Raw genomic sequence first — 18560 nt, 5'->3', positions numbered from 1 at the left:
GGATTCATTTGCAATGGAGTCATTTGCACAACAGCCTACCTGGGAAGAGCAAGCTGAGAGCTGCCTTCAGGTGCTCATCATTTGTTTCCTGTGTCAGTCAATCAGGCTTCAGTCACACACACATTTATTAGTGTGTGTTTTTACAATGACATTTTTGCCAGGGACAATTCTGGTTAACGTGGGTTCTTTTACATGTACTAAGCGCATGCCTTATCCAAATGACTACCAATCAAGGTCAGTGGAGAGGGGGAGAATTCTGGAAAGAGTGGGATCTGATCTCCAGTGCTCAGATTCCCTTACTTACTTCCTGGTGCTGCATTATTACTAGGCCATCACTCCACATAATAACGTAAAAACATGTTCACAAAGCAGAAGCGTTTTCTATGCACACACACCCCACACACACATACACATGATCTTATTTCAACTTTTTGATTGTTGAAATTTATTTCATATTTAAAACAGTTTCTTTCAGCAGCTCACCTGTCTCTTGCACACACCAAGTACAACATTCATAATGAGGTAAAGACACATGTAAAATCATTCATGCAACTAATTTACAGAAAACCATAGCCCCTTCACTGGACTATGTTGAACGTGTAATTCCATATAATCACTGCCCTGAAATACAGCTAAAGACCAAAGGACCAGGTTTTCCCTGTTAGCCAGTTTCCTGTAATAGATCAACTGTAAAAGACCTAATGCTCACAAATTAGGATGAGATTTCATTTACATTCCTGTGGACACTGGAATTTAATAACGCTAGTTAAAAACCCTTTTCACTATCGTTAGATCAGCATTTGAGGGTACCACAATTAAGTTGTGCCAGCAGAACGATAACTTTCCCCTCGCCCACAGGCAAAATGTTCATGCAGACAGTCGAAACTTAACAATTACAACTTTGGTAATGAGTGGCGCAAGGTTTCATTACTCCATCATAAGATACACACAACAGTTGATGGAGTAAAACAAACAATGATAATGATTTCACCATTTAGCTGCTCCACATCACACACGCACATCCTCCCCCAACCTGTTAATACAATGACCGACAGTGAACTGCTCAAAGCTGCCATTTGAAAAGGACACACACAGAGAATTTTGTGATGATCAGCAGCTTCATGGGCTTAAATGTTCACTGTCTCACATGTCACACAATCCAGACATGGCCTGTTCAGATTTCCCCAAATGTCCAAATGCACATACGGCCATTTTGCTTTGTGGGTGGCTCTCTTAGGGTTTCTCAGGTTCAACACGATACTCCCCATGATCTTACCTATATGATGTGTGCAAGCTACAGGTCTTGCACAGGTGAATTCCTTTGCTGGACCATTGTGTTCTCAGTTTCTTGCTTTCTCTCTTTCACTCACCTTCACAGAGACTAATTTAGTTTCTAGTCAATCACCCCCCCCCCCCCCTTTTTTTTTTATTGCTGCCCCATCAACTACATTGCTTCAATGGCTTTACTCTCATGCAAAATACTCAGGTCACCACCTACTAATCCACCACTGATACAATAATCACTTAGTAGCCAGACTGAGCAAACCCAAGAGTGGAGACCACCATCATGTCCCACCAACAATTGTAACTCACTCATCATCTTTGTGGGTATAGATATTCTCTCTCTCTCTCTCTCTGTCATTTCTCTCTACGTCTCTCTCTGTGACTCCTTTGCAGGCACAATTATCTCAGAATTTTGTTGTTTTTTTCTCTTTCATTCAATATTCAACACATGATATTGCTACACATAGTAAAAGTCTGGCCATCCATTACAAGAAATGCCACTGGCTTAAACAGTTGGTCACTCAGTGATTTACACAGGGCAAAGATACCAGGACAAGCAGAACAACACTCAGCAGAATTCACAATATAAAACTACTACGCTGTACTGCTCTGACCCTGCACTGATGTTCACTATTGATGGAGAACATGCAACAGATGTTGGTGGGCATAAACTTCATATTGCTCAGACACTGGGAGAAACAACCCAATGGAGGAACTGGATGACCTGGTCCACATTTTGATACAAGTTTCAGTACTGTTTGGCTTTTGTTACAAACCACAGACACACACCAGTCAACTTTCACTATTCTTATGCGTTTCTTATAAACACATACACACAAACCAATGTCTGCATATAATATATCCACATAAAAGCCTGCAAAATGGCAACAGTACTGAGAAAGTGATGTGATTTATGTGGATTATGTTTTGTCATGGTGTTCTGCAAACTTGTCAAACAGCATGTGAAAGAAATATCAAATATATGTATGATACTCCAAGTCCAAATCCATTAATATGGAATGACAACTTAATTTTTTGCTTTCTCCATCCCCCATTCATTTTCTGTCCTGCCTTATATAATCTATATAGTCCAGTATAAAAATCATACACGGGGGCATACACAGACACTACAAGTATTCACACAAAAACAGACACTAACAATCACATACATTAACACACTCATACACCAACACTCACCTCTACAGAAACACATTACTTGTCATGGGAACAGTGCACCATCTCAGTAACAATGACATGGACAGACATCCATCACACAGCCTGCACACAACTCAACAAAGTGACATGACATCTTAAAACATCCACATCAACTCCTTAAAACTGAAACCAGATTTGATTTTTTTCTCCAAACAAGTTTCCACCAAGACAATATGAACTGACTGGAGATCACTCCTCCCAACAAACCCACTATAAACCACACTGGAGTCATGACAACTGAAGGGGCAGAAATCCAGCAATGTACTTCCCACTTCCTCTTCTGAACCTGTCTCCTGATATTGACACCCAACTGTCACACTGTTACCACTGCTATTCACCTGGCTGTCAGTGTCACCACTGCTGTTCACCTGGCTGTCAGTGTCACCACTGCTGTTCACCTGGCTGTCAGTGTCACCACTGCTGTTCACCTGGCTGTTACAGTGTCACCACTGCTGTTCACCTGGCTGTCAGTGTCACCACTGCTGTTCACCTGGCTGTCACAGTGTCACCACTGCTGTTCACCTGGCTGTCAGTGTCACCACTGCTGTTCACCTGGCTGTCAGTGTCACCACTGCTGTTCACCTGGCTGTCACAGTGTCACCACTGCTGTTCACCTGGCTGTCAGTGTCACCACTGCTGTTCACCTGGCTGTCACAGTGTCACCAATGCTGTTCACCTGGCTGTCACAGTGTCACCACTGAATGCAGTCTGCATGCCATGATCAACTGCACTGGATTTCTGCTTCCATCTAACCTGCCACTTTTTTTCTTTTTTTCAACAGTACAGTCCATAAGTGGTCATCCATGAGACCAGCACTGAAAACAAGAAGAATCAACTGGCAGTGATATATCCATGGATGATGACTGCCCTGTCTATAGCAATCTCCCTCGACACATCGGGGAGCCGCAGTAACAGTAGAGCACTTTGTCAGGAACGCTGCCCACCTCATAGTTATAGTCCCATGTCAATTCTGTACCAGCACGGATATACCTGCAACACACACAACAGACCTTGTTCAATATCACTCACCTAGTTCTGTCACATACTCAGGGATGTGAGAGCTACATGGAGATATGAAAATGTGCTTGTCCAGCAGGAAAAAAAGGAGCTCTGTCAGTTGGACATGACGGCTGTATGTGTGGGTAAATCAAGAAAAACAGGCGAAGTACGTTCCTTGGCTGGCTTTTGAAAAATCAAAACCCTAGAGGCAAGTCCAAGATTTGTGCTAATCGTGTGAGATATTGGTGTGGGGGGCGGAGGCTAAGATGGCTGTATTTGACAACAAAATCAGGAGGGAAAATGTACCACCTCCTTGATTTTATCTGTCCCAATAATGAAAGGGGTGTTTCTTGTCTGGATGCAACAAACTCTTCTGCCAAATATCATGTAATACATTGATCTTTGAGTCAATTACCATGTTGTTTTGATCAAATTCAGATTCTTATCACAATCAGTATACACTGAATAAAAAAACACAAGCAAAACCAGATTCATTCCGGAGTTAACATGCCAAGATACGCTTTATTTTAATTTTTGGCACTTAACCATATTCTGACAGGGAAAACATACACATGCACACACACACACACAAACACACATGCATGCACACACATTTGTAAGCATGCTCGCGCTTGTATGTATGCACACTCACTTTTTACCATTACTAATATACACAGACACCCCCCAAGGCACATGCACACAACAACAATCAATGACCACACTTACTGTCCAGCAAAGAATGCCACCCAGGGAAAGCGGAGATCATGAGTGTCCACAAATATGTTCTGAACAAACACATTTGGACTACAGCTGTGCTGCAACAAAGAAAACCATTTATCTTTCTTAAAAAGTCAAAACCAACAATTGTATGAGTGTGTGTGTGTGTGTGTGTATATATAAAGCTGTTTTAAAGGTATTGTGTGTGTGTGTGTACAAAGGCGCTTCACAGGCATTATGGATCAAACACACAGACACTGCAAAAACAGACAAGACATGACAACAAACACATACAGGGTGACATGACAAAACCAGACAAACACATGACAAATTCAGACCTGACAAAACCAAACACACAACACAGCAGGAACTAACATTGAGGTATCGTCCAATGTTGCCCATGGACTTGGCATCCATGATGTAGCAGGACGAGGTGTCCCTGAACAACGATCGCGTTCCTTGTTTCGGCTTCTGCTCCTCCTCCTCCGTGTCTGTACACACTGCAACACAAATCATTCTGTACACACTGCATCAGACATCAGTGTACACACGTCATTCTGTACACACTGCATCAGACATCAGTGTACACACGTCATTCTGTACACACTGCATCAGACATCAGTGTACACACGTCATTCTGTACACACTGCATCAGACATCAGTGTACACACGTCATTCTGTACACACTGCATCAGACATCACTGTACACACGTCATTCTGTACACACTGCATCAGACATCACTGTACACACATCATTCTGTACACACTGCGTCAGACATCACTGTACACACATCATTCTGTACACACTGCGTCAGACATCACTGTACACACATCATTCTGTACACACTGCAACAGACATCACTGTACACACATCATTCTGTACACACTGCATCAGACATCACTGTACACACGTCATTCTGTACACACTGCGTCAGACATCAGTGTACACACATCATTCTGTACACACTGCATTAGACATCAGTGTACACACGTCATTCTGTATACACTGCATCAGACATCACTGTACATGTCATTCTGTACACACTGCATCAGACATTACTGTACACAAGTCATTCTGTACACACTGCATCAGACAACACTGTACACACTGCAACAGACGTCATTCTGTACACACTGCAAAGCATGTCAATCTTTACACACTGCAACAGACGTTATTCTGTACACACTGCAAAGCATGTCAATCTTTACACACTGCAAGACATGTCATTCTGTATACACTGCAGCAGACATCACTCTGTACGCACTGCAACAGATGTCAATCTGTACACACTGCAACACACGTCATTCCTTACACATTGCAACATACATCACTCTGTCCACATTGCAACACATGTAATTCTGTACATACTGCACCAAATATCATTCTGTACACAACAGATGTAATTCTTAACTTATCGCTTTCCCGACATTTCTGCCAGCTGTCTCAGCATTTTCAGAGATACTTTCATAAATTCAAATGACCTGAAATCTATAGAACAGAGCTGCAACCTGAAGGTAATACATGAATGTTCAGTCAAACCATGCATCACACAACACACACACAGACAGAAAACTGTCTGGAAACAGTCATATTTCTAAATCCTATCAAAAACATGCAATGTCTGGGAAAACAAAGATGTCCATAACTGCTACAGACAGTTCAATGAAAACTTACCATGAAGAGCATTGGGCATTCTAGGATTTGGAAGGTTCTTGAAGCGTGATCCTCCTGTGCTTTTACGAGCTGGAAAATAAAGTTTGAATCATTTAAGTAAAGAATAAAAGAAAAAAGTATTTTGTCTCCTTTCCCTTCTACACAGCCCCACTATTCTCAGGCTGCTCAATGTCCGTGTACACATCCATCACACAGTCTGACACAGTGCCAATACCAGCAGCACAGACACACCACCACTATCTGGGTGTTTTGTGCAGAACCTGAGGAAATAATGCACTATTTTCTTTCTTTCTTTTTTTTTTTTTTTTTACTGTCATCAGGGCTTCTGACAGTTCAACATCTTCCAGGTCCCAGGAACTCTTTTACCATGATTCTACTGGGTCCCAGACTATCCTTAGAGGGTCACTCTAATGCTGCACATTATAATCAAATCTACATTGTTGCACACATACAAAGGCAGGCATATCTAATCTTGTCATAATAGCTAGGTTCCCAAGCCAAAACGCGGCCAGTGGCAACAGCTTTTTTTTCAAAACACATGAACTGAGTGTCCAACTGAAGCTTCTATACAGGATTTTCAATCTTTTTTTGTGTTTGTTCTGGACATTTTTAGAACATCCCCAGGACCCATCCAATGAACACATAGTGTGTCTTTTCCATTATCAAAGTATCATGGATATTTATGAGTTATCAAAAGCCCCTTGTCATGCCTGGCATGTGTATGTATGTGTATGCATGTATGTATATATGTCTGCCCAAAACATACACATAACACACACCTACACTGTTTTATCATTGTATGAACCTTTGCTGAAAGTAAGAGCAACAAAAAATGGTTAACAGAACATCAAAATATTCCTTTAAAACACTTAAAGCTGGATCAGCTTTTCTCTGAGCTACTATGAAGTCAACCTGTCTCAGTTTTAATCCAGTAGCCTTTCTGTGTGTTATCTAACACTTACTGTGATAATCACATGTGTGTGACTGTGATCATTGTATGTGGGATTCACTAGTCAACATTCAAGCTTTAATGTCTTTATATAATACATTGAATGACTGAGTTTTTCGTAAGCAGTTCAAGTGTTTTACTACACAAAGTAATTTCTCTCTTGGGACAATGAAGTGTTCTGTATTCTTCGATTGCTGCTGACAAGTATGCTGAGTTGCCTGAGATAAGACAGAGCTTACAGGTTGGGATGTTCGTAACTATTTTTATTTGGACTCCTTCCTCATGGGACTACATTACCTTTGTTCTGTAAAAACAATTCCGGAAAAGAGAATGATGCAAATGTTAACAGATAGGAGGTAATATACCAAAACTACTTCCAATTTTTCTGCTTGGGCAACGTCATATTTTGCACAGGACAGGAATCAGACCCCTGCCAGAGTCTGCACCATCTAGTCAAGGTAAGCAGGTTTGATCAATTGCAATTTCATATAAAAAATTTCCTTTACCAAATTGAGAGTACAGAAGAAGAGTAGTTTTTGCACTTCCAGTTGAAGCCACACTGGTTTCCTGTCACCAAGGTTCAGCAATAAAGGGCCAACAGCAGACCTGAGGAGGAACTCACACCATTCCACACTTACCTTTCTTGGTGGACTCTTTCTTCACACCCCCTTCCTCCTTCTTCTCTGGGAGTTGGGGTTTGTCCAGGTCGGGCAGTTCATCGACATCCATGGCCTGGGGCTTGTCCTGGCTGTCTTCCTCATCCCCCAGCTCTATGGGCCACCCCTCCTCCATCTTCTCCACCTTCCCCGACCCTCCCGGGTCACTGCCCTTCTTTTCCTCCGTCGTCCTGCACACAGCAAACCTTTCAATGCTGCTTAGGGAAAAAAGACATGCCTGAAAGTCATTGGAAAACAATAAAACAAGGCCTTGCAAAGATATATAACAAACTAATAAAAGACAGAAAGACAGGCAGATAGATAATGGATGGATGGACAGAATGTTAAATCCATTAATATATATCAATTGAATATCAGTATATCAAAAACCATTACAAAGCCTCAGTAAATCTGTCAACAGTTGTGAATCAAAAAATTCATTCTATAGTCATAAAAATATTGCAAAAAATACTGGTCTATGATTTTTTATGAAGTAATTGCATAAAGTTGTCCTTCTTGGAGATTCAACCACACAGCATGCACTTCAGTGATGTGCCATAACTTCCGGCCTGTAAGTATAACACCAATTTTTTTTCAACTCAAATCTGGCCCTTGCATCTTATCAGCTGTACGCACCATATCTGTGTCTTAAAAACAAAATTCTGATGCCATTTGGTGCAACCTTTCACACCAAATCTAATATCTGATAACACATTTGATCACAATAAAAACACACAATCTGACTGGATAGCAACACTTACATGCTTCAGTGACTTACCACTGTTTGTGGAGGAAGGTGGCAGAATGGTTAAGACGCTCAGCTGCCAATACAGAGAGTCCGTGAGGGTGTGGGTTCGAATCCCGCTCTCGCCCTTTCTCTTAAGTTTGACTGGAAAATCAAACTGAGCGTCTAGTCTTTCGGATGAGACGATAAACCGAGGTCCCGTGTGCAGCACGCACTTGGCGCACTGAAAAAGAACCCATGGCAACGAGAGTGTTGTCCTCTGGCGAAATTACGTAAAATGAAATCCACTTTCATAGGCACACAAATATGTAAGCATGCACTCAAGGCCTGACTAAGCGCGTTGGGTTATGCTGCTGGTCAGGCATCTGCTCAACAGATGTGGTGTAGCGTGTATGGATTTGTCCGAACGCAGTGACGCCTCCTTGAGAAAGTGAAACTGAAAACTGAAACTGTTTGATTCTATACTGTTGATGTTCATCACTGTACAGAATTGAAACAAAATCACAAACGACACCAAAATTCTAAGTCAACAAGACTGTGACTCACCTTTAGGGTGGAAAAAAAAAGTAACATGAGTTGAGATAAATCTATCACGTGAAAAGAGAAAAACAAACAGAATAAACTTATCATCAGCATGGAAAGCAGAAATCTCTTTGAACATACAAAGGAAGATGGCGGCCGAGACTGGAAGTAAAGCGAGCAGACTGGAACCTGACTTGAATTAATGCACTGCGGCTTGACAACAGTGCAAGTTTGACTGAAAGATTCACAGTGGTAGATACTTTATCAGATAATTAAAAGCTGATAACAGAGCTGACAAACAGATCAACAGAGCTGAGTTGATTAGCAAATCAATATAACTTGGATTCCAATCTAGTCAGGGATGCACTTAGCGCACATAAAAGAACCCACGGCAACAAAAGGGTTGTAACGGCACAAATTCTGTAGAAAATCCACTTCAATAGGAAAAAGATAATTTTCTTTTCAATCTCCAAAGACATGGAACAAGCTCCCTGATAACCTCCATCATTCTGATTCCCTCACATCTATTAAATCTCGTCTCAAAACTCTTTTCCCTCAGCAATAAGTTCAATTGTGGCAGGTCCACTTCCTTTGCGTTCACTGTGCCTGACTATGTCTGTATACATATGCATGTGTACATAACTACATGCATGTATATGAATGTGTATTTTGTGTGCGTGTGTTTATGTAAGTTTTTGCCTGGTGTTATGTGTGCGTATGTGTTAGGGTAGCTGTCAGATACACATGTATGTTAAAATGTATTATGCATTGTGTGTGTGTGTGTGTGTGTGTGTGTATGTGCATATGTGTGTAGTCACATTTTGGTGTGTGTATGTAACACTGATGTAATGAGTATATGTAAAATGTCGACAATGTGCATTGTATAATGTCAAGTATGTCATTTACTTTCATGTGTTATACGACGAGTTGTCCTGAGGACAATGTGGCGAGCGTCCTTGATCAATGCGTCCGGCAGAAGAACAATCACTGTGCGTCGTTTCAGGGGAGGGCGGAACCTGCCTCCCGTCCGGGCGTCAAATTTCCTTTTTTTTTCTTCTTCTCCTTTTTTTTCCCTTCCTCCAATAATTAATGTTGATCTAATTGCATGTTTTTCGACGTATATGTATTATACTAAGATGATTTTGATGATTATCTCACATACAGAATCCACACTCACATCAGAGCAAACTAAATCACAGACAACTGAAACACATGCATAATGTTAAAATATTCACTGAAATTGTTCATGAAAACTGAAAATATTCAGACAAAGAACTTAGTGTATTCAGAAGAATACTACTTTGAATACATTTAGATGTACTTACATATATTAATCGAAAACTGACATGTTATATAAAAGAAAAGAAAAAGCGAAAGAAAACAGAAGGAAAAAAAAGGTTTTTGTTTTTTTTGGCCAATGAAGAAGGCGTGTGAAAGCACCAAAAAAGAGAGAAAAAACCACCACGTTCTGGTGCTCCATGACCTGCATGCAACTGAGACCACCAAAAAAAAACAAAAAAAAACACACAAAAAAAAACAAAAAAAAACCACTGATGTAATGTTTTATGTTAACAAAAGCGTTTTTGTAAAGCACCTAGAGCAGATTTCTGGATAGTGTGCAATATAAGTAGCCATTATTATTATCATTATTATTATTAAAAACAAATAAAACTGCACGCAGGAAAAAATACAAAAAAATGGGTGGCGCTGTAGTGTAACGACGCGCTCTCCCTGGGGAGAGCAGCCCGAATTTCACACAGAGAAATCTGTTGTGATAAAAAGAAATACAAATACAGTTTCCGAAAATGAGTTTTACTCAGAAAACAACACTGAGGATCAACGAAGTCATTTTGCACCGATCAATATGGAAGTCTTTCACTTTTCAGGATTTTCAGTGTATGCTGCTCATCAGATATTTGTACCTTATATACGTTCAAAATAATGTTTTTCTTTAAATTCCAGGGATATACCTTATAAGCTGTATCACTTTACAATCCAGAAAATACAGTAGTTTTGTACCATTTTTCACTATCATAATCATGCACAGGTATGAAAAACAAGCATTAAAATGACAAAATGACATTCTGAGACTGTCATTCAGACTACAATGAGGCAACTTACACTGGTCTTATTCAGATCTGTTCTGTCTCAAGCAAAGTCTCGATTTTACACAACACTCTGACCAGCACACATATATCCTACTCATCTAATCATTCTGACCCAAACTCAAGACTACCTTGCGATGTAGCCTGATGTGGATAACATTCCAACAGGGCAGTATTGAGGTGTCTGGAATTTACTTTCCTGCAACCAGCGGCGGGCATTTTGTTACTGGTGCAAACAGGCCAAAGTAGGTGTACCTGTATAATACACTGATGCGGATACTTGCCCATAAAATAGGGGTGTTAGTGTTAGTGGCCTCAGTGTTGATAGGCATGTACCATTCTTTACTGTCAGTAGAGTGGCGCTTCAACACCAGTTTGCTGAGTGGCTCTGGCTTGGTCCTGTCACCGGGCTCTGAGTCCTGGGAGTCTGGCTTGACCCTCCGCCTGGAAAAAGTGTACTGCCTTTTTTTTTTTTTTTTTTTTTTTTTTTAAACAAACTGTTATTCATTCTGTGCATATGAAGAATATATAGAATAATCATTTAATGAAACATACTTCAGACAAAGCAGTTTTTTCTTTAAGGAAAAGGAAATATAGGCTTGAGAAATTGTTAAATATACTGGACAGAAGTTCCTTTTACTTCACAAATAGACTGCACTGAATGGTTGGAAATTAGACACAGTCCAAGCTTTCTGCCAAAACCATTTACATCTCCTGTAATTAGTGTAAGAGTACATTCATTGCTAACTTGGATATTTTGTAGACAAACCTTCCAAACACAGAACAATTCTAGTAAATATGGTGAAACAGAGTCACTCAGCCTGCATCTTTCTTCATGGAAAACCATCCATTTACAGTTGTTATTGTAACTTGCGATAATTATTTCCTTCACTTACTCATAAACAACTCTTCTACATTGATTTTTATCCTAATTTATTGAATGTCTTCAAGGATATACTGTACAGTTAATTGCAGTTAGTCTTTTAAGGGAAAAAAAAGTGTGTGTGTGTGTGTGTGTGCACGTATGAACATAGGCAGGAAGTGTACATACATATGAAGTGTGCTGGCATGTGAACATGTGTGTGTGTGAGTGTGTGTGTATGTGTATGTGCATGCACCCACCTGTGTATTTGTGTGTGTGCATGTGTGCATGCGTGCATGCGTGCATGCATATGTGTGTGTTGTAAGAATGAGCAAAATGTTGAAGATTATTTCGTGCAGATTACACACTGCAGAAACACACACACACACACACACACACACCTTATTCCAGACCTTAACTTTCAAAACTCTTTTCAACTGGGAGAGAATAAATCCATCTTCACTGCTGAACTCATAGCAATTCTAATGGTGTTAAATTTCATGATATCCTTTCCGAAAACTATATTTCAGATTCTATTTTGTGTTGATTCTAAATCAGTTCTTCACACTATTGAACTTATAAAAGAAACGGTTAGGTATGAACTCATTATTGAAATTAACCATTTGATTCACGAACTCTTACTAAGAGGCTCCCACATAATTCCTTCTCATTGCGGTTTTTACTATAATGAAAAAGTTGACATTTTGGCTAAAAAAGGAGCTAGAAACTCCACGAAGAAGTTAGATTTAAATATTTCGCTTTCACTACAGGAATGTTACACCATGGTAGAAAAAGTCCAATGGTCAAAATTTCAGTTTGAAGAAAAACACACCGGTAACTCGGAGTTACATAAGAACATAAAAAAAATGTATGGTTTCATGGGAAAACATTACCATAATGATTTTCATAAGAGGCAAATCATTTCTCTAATCTGCAGATGGAAAATGAATTGTTTTAGGACAAAATATGTCAGTAATATTTCTTGCATCTGTGGTGCTCACATAACAGCCGATCATATACCAACTTGCGATATGTTAGTCTCAAATCCCTGAACTGAAATCATCTTCAGTGTTGACGATCTTCAGAAGTCCATTGCTAATGTATGACTTTTTCAACTCCTTGTTAAATAGTCCAGTTGGTTCGCCGTTATAGTTGTTAGTTTTTCATTAGAAATATGTTGTATTATTATGTTTTTTAGTTTATTTTTAAAACAAAACTTAAATCAATAATTTTCTCACTCTCTCTCTCTCACACACACACACACACACTTTCACTTACTCGTACGCCTACACAGTAATTCCCCCACCCCCCTCCTCCCACTCGATTTTTTTCCTTCCCTCGTCTAATATCACTTACAGTGAAAAGACGTTAAACTAAAGAACGAACACACACACACACACACACACAATCACATAGATCGACAAACACACACACATGGTCACATACATACTCTCAGTCATACCCACCAACACACAGGATACAAATACACATGGTCACATATATGTGCACACACCCTCACACCACACACTGGCATCAGCCCACCTTGTAACATGCACCTTGCTCTCCACTCCATGATCCCCACTTTCAAAGTCACTGAAAACATCACACCTAATCCATAACCATTACAATAATTGAAAACATTACACCCAATCAATAACTCTTACAATCACTGAAAACATCACACCTAATCCATAATCACAAGTCACTGAAAACACACCAAATCCATAGCCATATTACACCCAATCCATAATCACAACAGTCACTGAAAACACACCTAATCCATAGCCATATTACACCTAATCCATAATCACGACAGTCACTGAAAACACACCTTGATTCAGCGCTTATAGCTGTTAGAGGCGTTTGATTGGCTAAGAGCGGGCCAGACTAAGAGGGGCGTCTTTTCACTGTTAGCCGCGCGAAATTTGGCCAAACAGAGCAAACCATAGGCCTAGTTTACATCAGTTTGACATGGTACAGTATATGACACCAAAAACACACCTAATCCATAGCCATATTACAAATAAAACTGCACACAGGAAAAAATACAAAAAAATGGGTGGCACTGTGGTGTAGCGACGCGCTCTCCCTGGGGAGAGCAGCCCGAATTTCACACAGAGAAATTTGTTGTGATAAAAAGAAATACAAATACAAATAGTTTCCGAAAATGAGTTTTACTCAGAAAACAACACTGAGGATCAACGAAGTCATTCTGCACCGATCAATATGGAAGTCTTTCACTCTTCAGGATACACCCAATCCACAATCATGACAGTCATTGAAAATACACCAAATCCATAGTCATATTACACCCAATCCATAATCACAACAGTCACTGAAAACACACCTAATCCATAACCATATTACACCCAATCCACAATCATGACAGTCACTGAAAACACACCTAATCCATAGTCATATTACACCTAATCCATAATCACAACAGTCACTGAAAACACACCTAATCCACAGCCACATTGCACCTAATCCATAATCACGACAGTCACTGAAAACACACCTAATCCATAGCCATATTACAGCCAATCCATAATGATGACAGTCACTGAAAACACACCTAATCCACAGCCACATTACACATAATCCATAACCATGACAGTCACTGAAAACACACATAATCCATAACCACATTACACCTAATCCATAATCATGACAGTCACTGAAAACACACCTAATCCATAGCCATATTACAGCCAATCCATAACCATGACAGTCACTGAAAAAACACCTAATCCATAGCCATATTACACCTAATCCATAACCATGACAGTCACTGAAAACACACCAAATCCACAGCCACATTACACCTAATCTATAATCATGACAGTCGCTGAAAACACACCTAATCCATAGCCATATTACAGCCAATCCACAATCATGACAGTCGCTGAAAACACACCTAATCCATAGCCATATTACACCTAATCCATAATCATGACAGTCACTGAAAACACACCTGGTGGTGTGTGTCCATTGAGATCGATGATGACCATCGTTGTCATCCAGCTGGGGGTTGGTGGGAGGGTGGTGGTTGGGGGGGCGGGGGGATGCTCATGAGTCTATCTGTGAATGTGCAGATGGCTGAATAGTCCAATCTGCGCACAAAATGTTCGCTGACAGTTGGGGCAGACAAAGACAGGCATATCATTGTCAGGGAGCTTGTTTGCCCATGACTTTCTGGCCTGGCTCTTCTGAACAGCTGCAGCAGTCCTGTTGGCCTCGCACAACTTGGTGCCTTTGTGCACAGCAGCGCGCCATTTGTCACGGTCCATTGCAGATTCCTTCCAGGAGTCAGGGTTGATGTCAAACGCTTTCAGAGAGACTTTCAGAGTATCTCTGAAGCGCTTCTTCTGGCCTCCATGTGATCACTTCCCTTGTTGCAGCTCGCCATAGAAGAGCCTTTTGGGTAGCCGATGTCTGGCATGCGCGCCACGTGTCCAGCCCAGTGAAGCTGGGACTGCATCAGGATGGTGAATATGCTGGGAAGGGTGGCTTTTGCGAGCACCTCTGTGTCTGGGGTCCTGTCTTGCCACTTGATGTTCAGTAGCTTCTTGAGGCATGTTGTGTGGAAGTGGTTCAGCTTCTTGGCGTGTCATTGGTACACTGTCCAAGTTTCGCAGGTGTACAGTAGTGTGGGGAGAACTGCTCTGACTTTCAGCTTGGTCTCGAGACCAATGCCTCTTCTGTTCCAGACATTTGCATAGAGTCTGCCAAAGGTTGCGCTTGCTCTTGCAATCCTGATGTTCACTTCATCATCAATGGTCGCATTTCGTGACAGTGTGCTGCCAAGGTATGTGAACCGCTCCACCGCACTGAGTCTCTAACCGTTGACTGTGATGTTGGGCTCAACGTAGGGTTTCCCTGGGGCTGTCTGATGGAGAACTTCAGTTTTCTTCGTGCTGAGGGTAAGGTCGAAGTTCCTGCTGGCTGTGGCAAACTTGTCGACACTGAGTTATATGTCAGCTTCAGATCCAGCGCTGAGGGCACAATCATCAGCAAACAAAAAGTCTCTGATGATGTCTGTCAAGACCTTGGTTTTTGCTTGAAGCAAATTTCCGAGGACATCCGTACTTGGCCATGATCTTCCACAGACCATCTCTACTCACGGTGTCGAAGGCCTTGGCGAGGTCGACATAGGTGGAGAACAGATCAGCATTTTGCTCCCGACATTTCCCTTGCAGCTGCCTTGCAGCAAACACCATGTCGATGGTTCCGCGCTCTTTCCGGAATCCACACTGGCTCACCTTGGTCAAGGTGTGCTCTGAGGAAATGCCCCGATGGTTGTCACAGGCTTGCCGGTTCCCCTTTCGCTTGTACAGGTGAATGATAGAGGCATCTTTGAAATCCTGGGGAACCGTCTCTTCTTTCCACATGAGTGAGTACAGCTGATGGAGCTTCTCAGTCAGCACAGTGCCTCCATCCTTGTAGACTTCTGCTGGTATGGAGTCTGAGCCAGGTGCTTTGCCACTGGATAGCAGATCGATTGCTTTCTGGGTCTCAAGAAGTGTTGGTGGATCGTCCAGTGCTTCGTTGATGGGGACTTGTGGGAGACGGTCTATGGCTTCATCATTTATGGAGGAAGGGCGATTTAAGACTTTGTTGAAGTGCTCAGCCCAGCGTTCGAGAATTTTCTCCTTCTCGGTGATCAAGGTATTCCCATCTGCACTGAGGAGGGGGGATGATCCTGAGGATGTGGGGCTGTAGACTTCTTTTAAGGCATCATAGAACCTCTTCATATCGTGCCTATCAGCATATCCCTGGATCTCATCAGCTTTGTCACTCAGCCACTTATCTTGCATATGATGTAACTTTTGCTGAACAGTCCTGCGGATGGCACTGTTTACATCCTTTTTTGATGCAGACTTTGGGTTGCTTAGGTAGGCTTGATGCAGGTGGCGTTTCTCATCCAGAAGCTGCTTGATTTCATCACAGCTTTCATCAAACCAGTCTTTGTGCTTTCTGGTCATGGGTCCCAGGGTCTCTGAAGCTGTACTATAGATCAGCTCGTGCAGGGTCCTCCAGTCAGACTCCACATTCTGGTTGTCCTGAGAGGCGGATTCCAGACGATCTTCCAGCAGCTCCACAAAGGTCTGTTTGATGGTGATGTTTTTCAGCTTAGCGATGTTGAGCCGTTTTGGAGCCTTCTGGCCTTGCGGGTGTCTCTTGGGTTGGATTCGAATATTCAGCTTCAAGACTACAAGGCGTCTGTCCAACATTCGGCACCGCACATGGTCTTTGTCACACGTACATCTTGCCTATCAATTTTCCTGACGATGACATAATCGATGAGATGCCAATGCTTTGAGCGAGGGTGCATCCATGACGTCCTGTTATGGGTAGGGAGGCAGAAAACTGTGTTGGTTATCAGCAGTTTGTGCTCTGCACAGGTCTGAAGCAAAAGCAATCCATTTGGGTTGCAGTGGCCCACGCCGTGCTTTCCAATCACTCCATCCCAGGAGATGTAGTCAGAGCCAACTCTAGCACTGAAGTCCCCAAGAATGATGAGCTTGTCTGCTTTTGGGATAGCAGCAATGACAGAGTGAAGGTCCTCGTAGAACTTCGCCTTCACTTCATCCGGGTTGGTCATGGTTGGGGCGTAGGCACTGACAATGGTGAGTTGCTTCTGGCCAGATGCCAGCGGGAGTTTCATGGTCATAAGCCTATCGTTGATTCCCTTTGGGATTCCAGCTAGCTTGCTGACAAGTGCTGTTTTTACTGCAAAACCAACACCAGCCTCGCGTCGCTCTTTGCTTCCTCGTCCACTCCAGAAGAAGGTGTAACCAGATCCCCGTTCATTGAGCTCGCCTTCGCCTGCAAGCCGAGTCTCACTCAAGGCTGTGATGTTGATACTGTATATGGCGAGTTCGGATGCAACAAGTGCCGTTCTCCTGTCTGTCTGTCTGCGTCATCTCTGTCCAGGAGAGTCTGTATGTTCCAAGCACCAATGGTGAGAGGAACAGTCCTTGTTTTTTTCTTTTCTTTCTCTTTGTTTCGACCACTGATGTAGGGTCCCCACCAGCTGCGGTATGCTGGCCAGGGTGATATGGAGCAGGCAATTTTTAGGGCACCTTTTCTAGCCCCTTCCTCATGCCAGGGACAGTCACTGAAAACACACCTAATCCATAGCCATATTACACTTAGTCCATAATCACAACAGTCACTGAAAACACACCTAATCCATAGCCATATTACAGCCAATCCATAACCATGACAGTCACTGAAAACACACCAAATCCAAAACCATATTACACCCAATCCATAATCACGACAGTCACTGAAAACACACCTAATCCATAACCATGACAGTCACTGAAAACACACCTAATCCATAACCATGACAGTCACTGAAAACACACCTAATCCATAGCCATATTACAGCCAATCCATAATCACGACAGTCACTGAAAACACACCTAATCCATAGCCATATTGCACCCAATCCATAATGATGACAGTCACTGAAAACACACCTAATCCACAGCCACATTACACCTAATCCATAATCACGACAGTCACTGAAAACACACCTAATCCATAGCCATATTACAGCTAATCCATAATCACGACAGTCACTGAAAACACACCTAATCCATAGCCACATTACACCCAATCCATAATCACGACAGTCACTGAAAACACACCTAATCCATAGCCATATTATACACAATCCATAATCACGACAGTCACTGAAAACACACCTAATCCACAGCCATATTATACACAATCCATAATCACGACAGTCACTGAAAACACACCTAAACCATAGCCATATTACACCCAATCCATAACCATGGCAGTCACTGAAAACACACC

The 18560-nt window shown here is 41.8% G+C and overlaps 1 protein-coding gene across 4 annotated transcripts in view; it reads right to left on the bottom strand.

The window, feature by feature from the left end:
- Positions 1 to 416: 416 nt before the first annotated feature.
- Positions 417 to 18560, bottom strand: part of LOC143286836 (histone-lysine N-methyltransferase SETDB1-like) — a 107401-nt gene continuing 89257 nt past the window's right edge. For 2 of the 4 annotated variants that reach the window (XM_076594664.1, XM_076594663.1), the window contains exons 25-31: positions 13272 to 13322; positions 11204 to 11311; positions 7478 to 7686; positions 5891 to 5959; positions 4591 to 4715; positions 4225 to 4313; positions 417 to 3489 (exon numbers count right to left, since the gene is read on the bottom strand). In XM_076594664.1, the coding sequence (XP_076450779.1) occupies positions 3372 to 3489; positions 4225 to 4313; positions 4591 to 4715; positions 5891 to 5959; positions 7478 to 7686; positions 11204 to 11311; positions 13272 to 13322 (769 nt within the window). In that variant the 3' untranslated portion in view covers positions 417 to 3371. The remainder of the gene's footprint in view (positions 3490 to 4224; positions 4314 to 4590; positions 4716 to 5890; positions 5960 to 7477; positions 7687 to 11203; positions 11312 to 13271; positions 13323 to 18560) is intronic. The other 2 variants (XR_013055864.1, XR_013055865.1) reach the window with 2 other exon arrangements.

The sequence above is a fragment of the Babylonia areolata genome, chromosome 10 (genome assembly GCF_041734735.1).
Source record: "Babylonia areolata isolate BAREFJ2019XMU chromosome 10, ASM4173473v1, whole genome shotgun sequence".
In the NCBI taxonomy this organism is placed as follows: Eukaryota; Metazoa; Mollusca; class Gastropoda; order Neogastropoda; family Buccinidae; genus Babylonia; species Babylonia areolata.
This window is presented reverse-complemented; position numbering and strand designations above follow the sequence as displayed.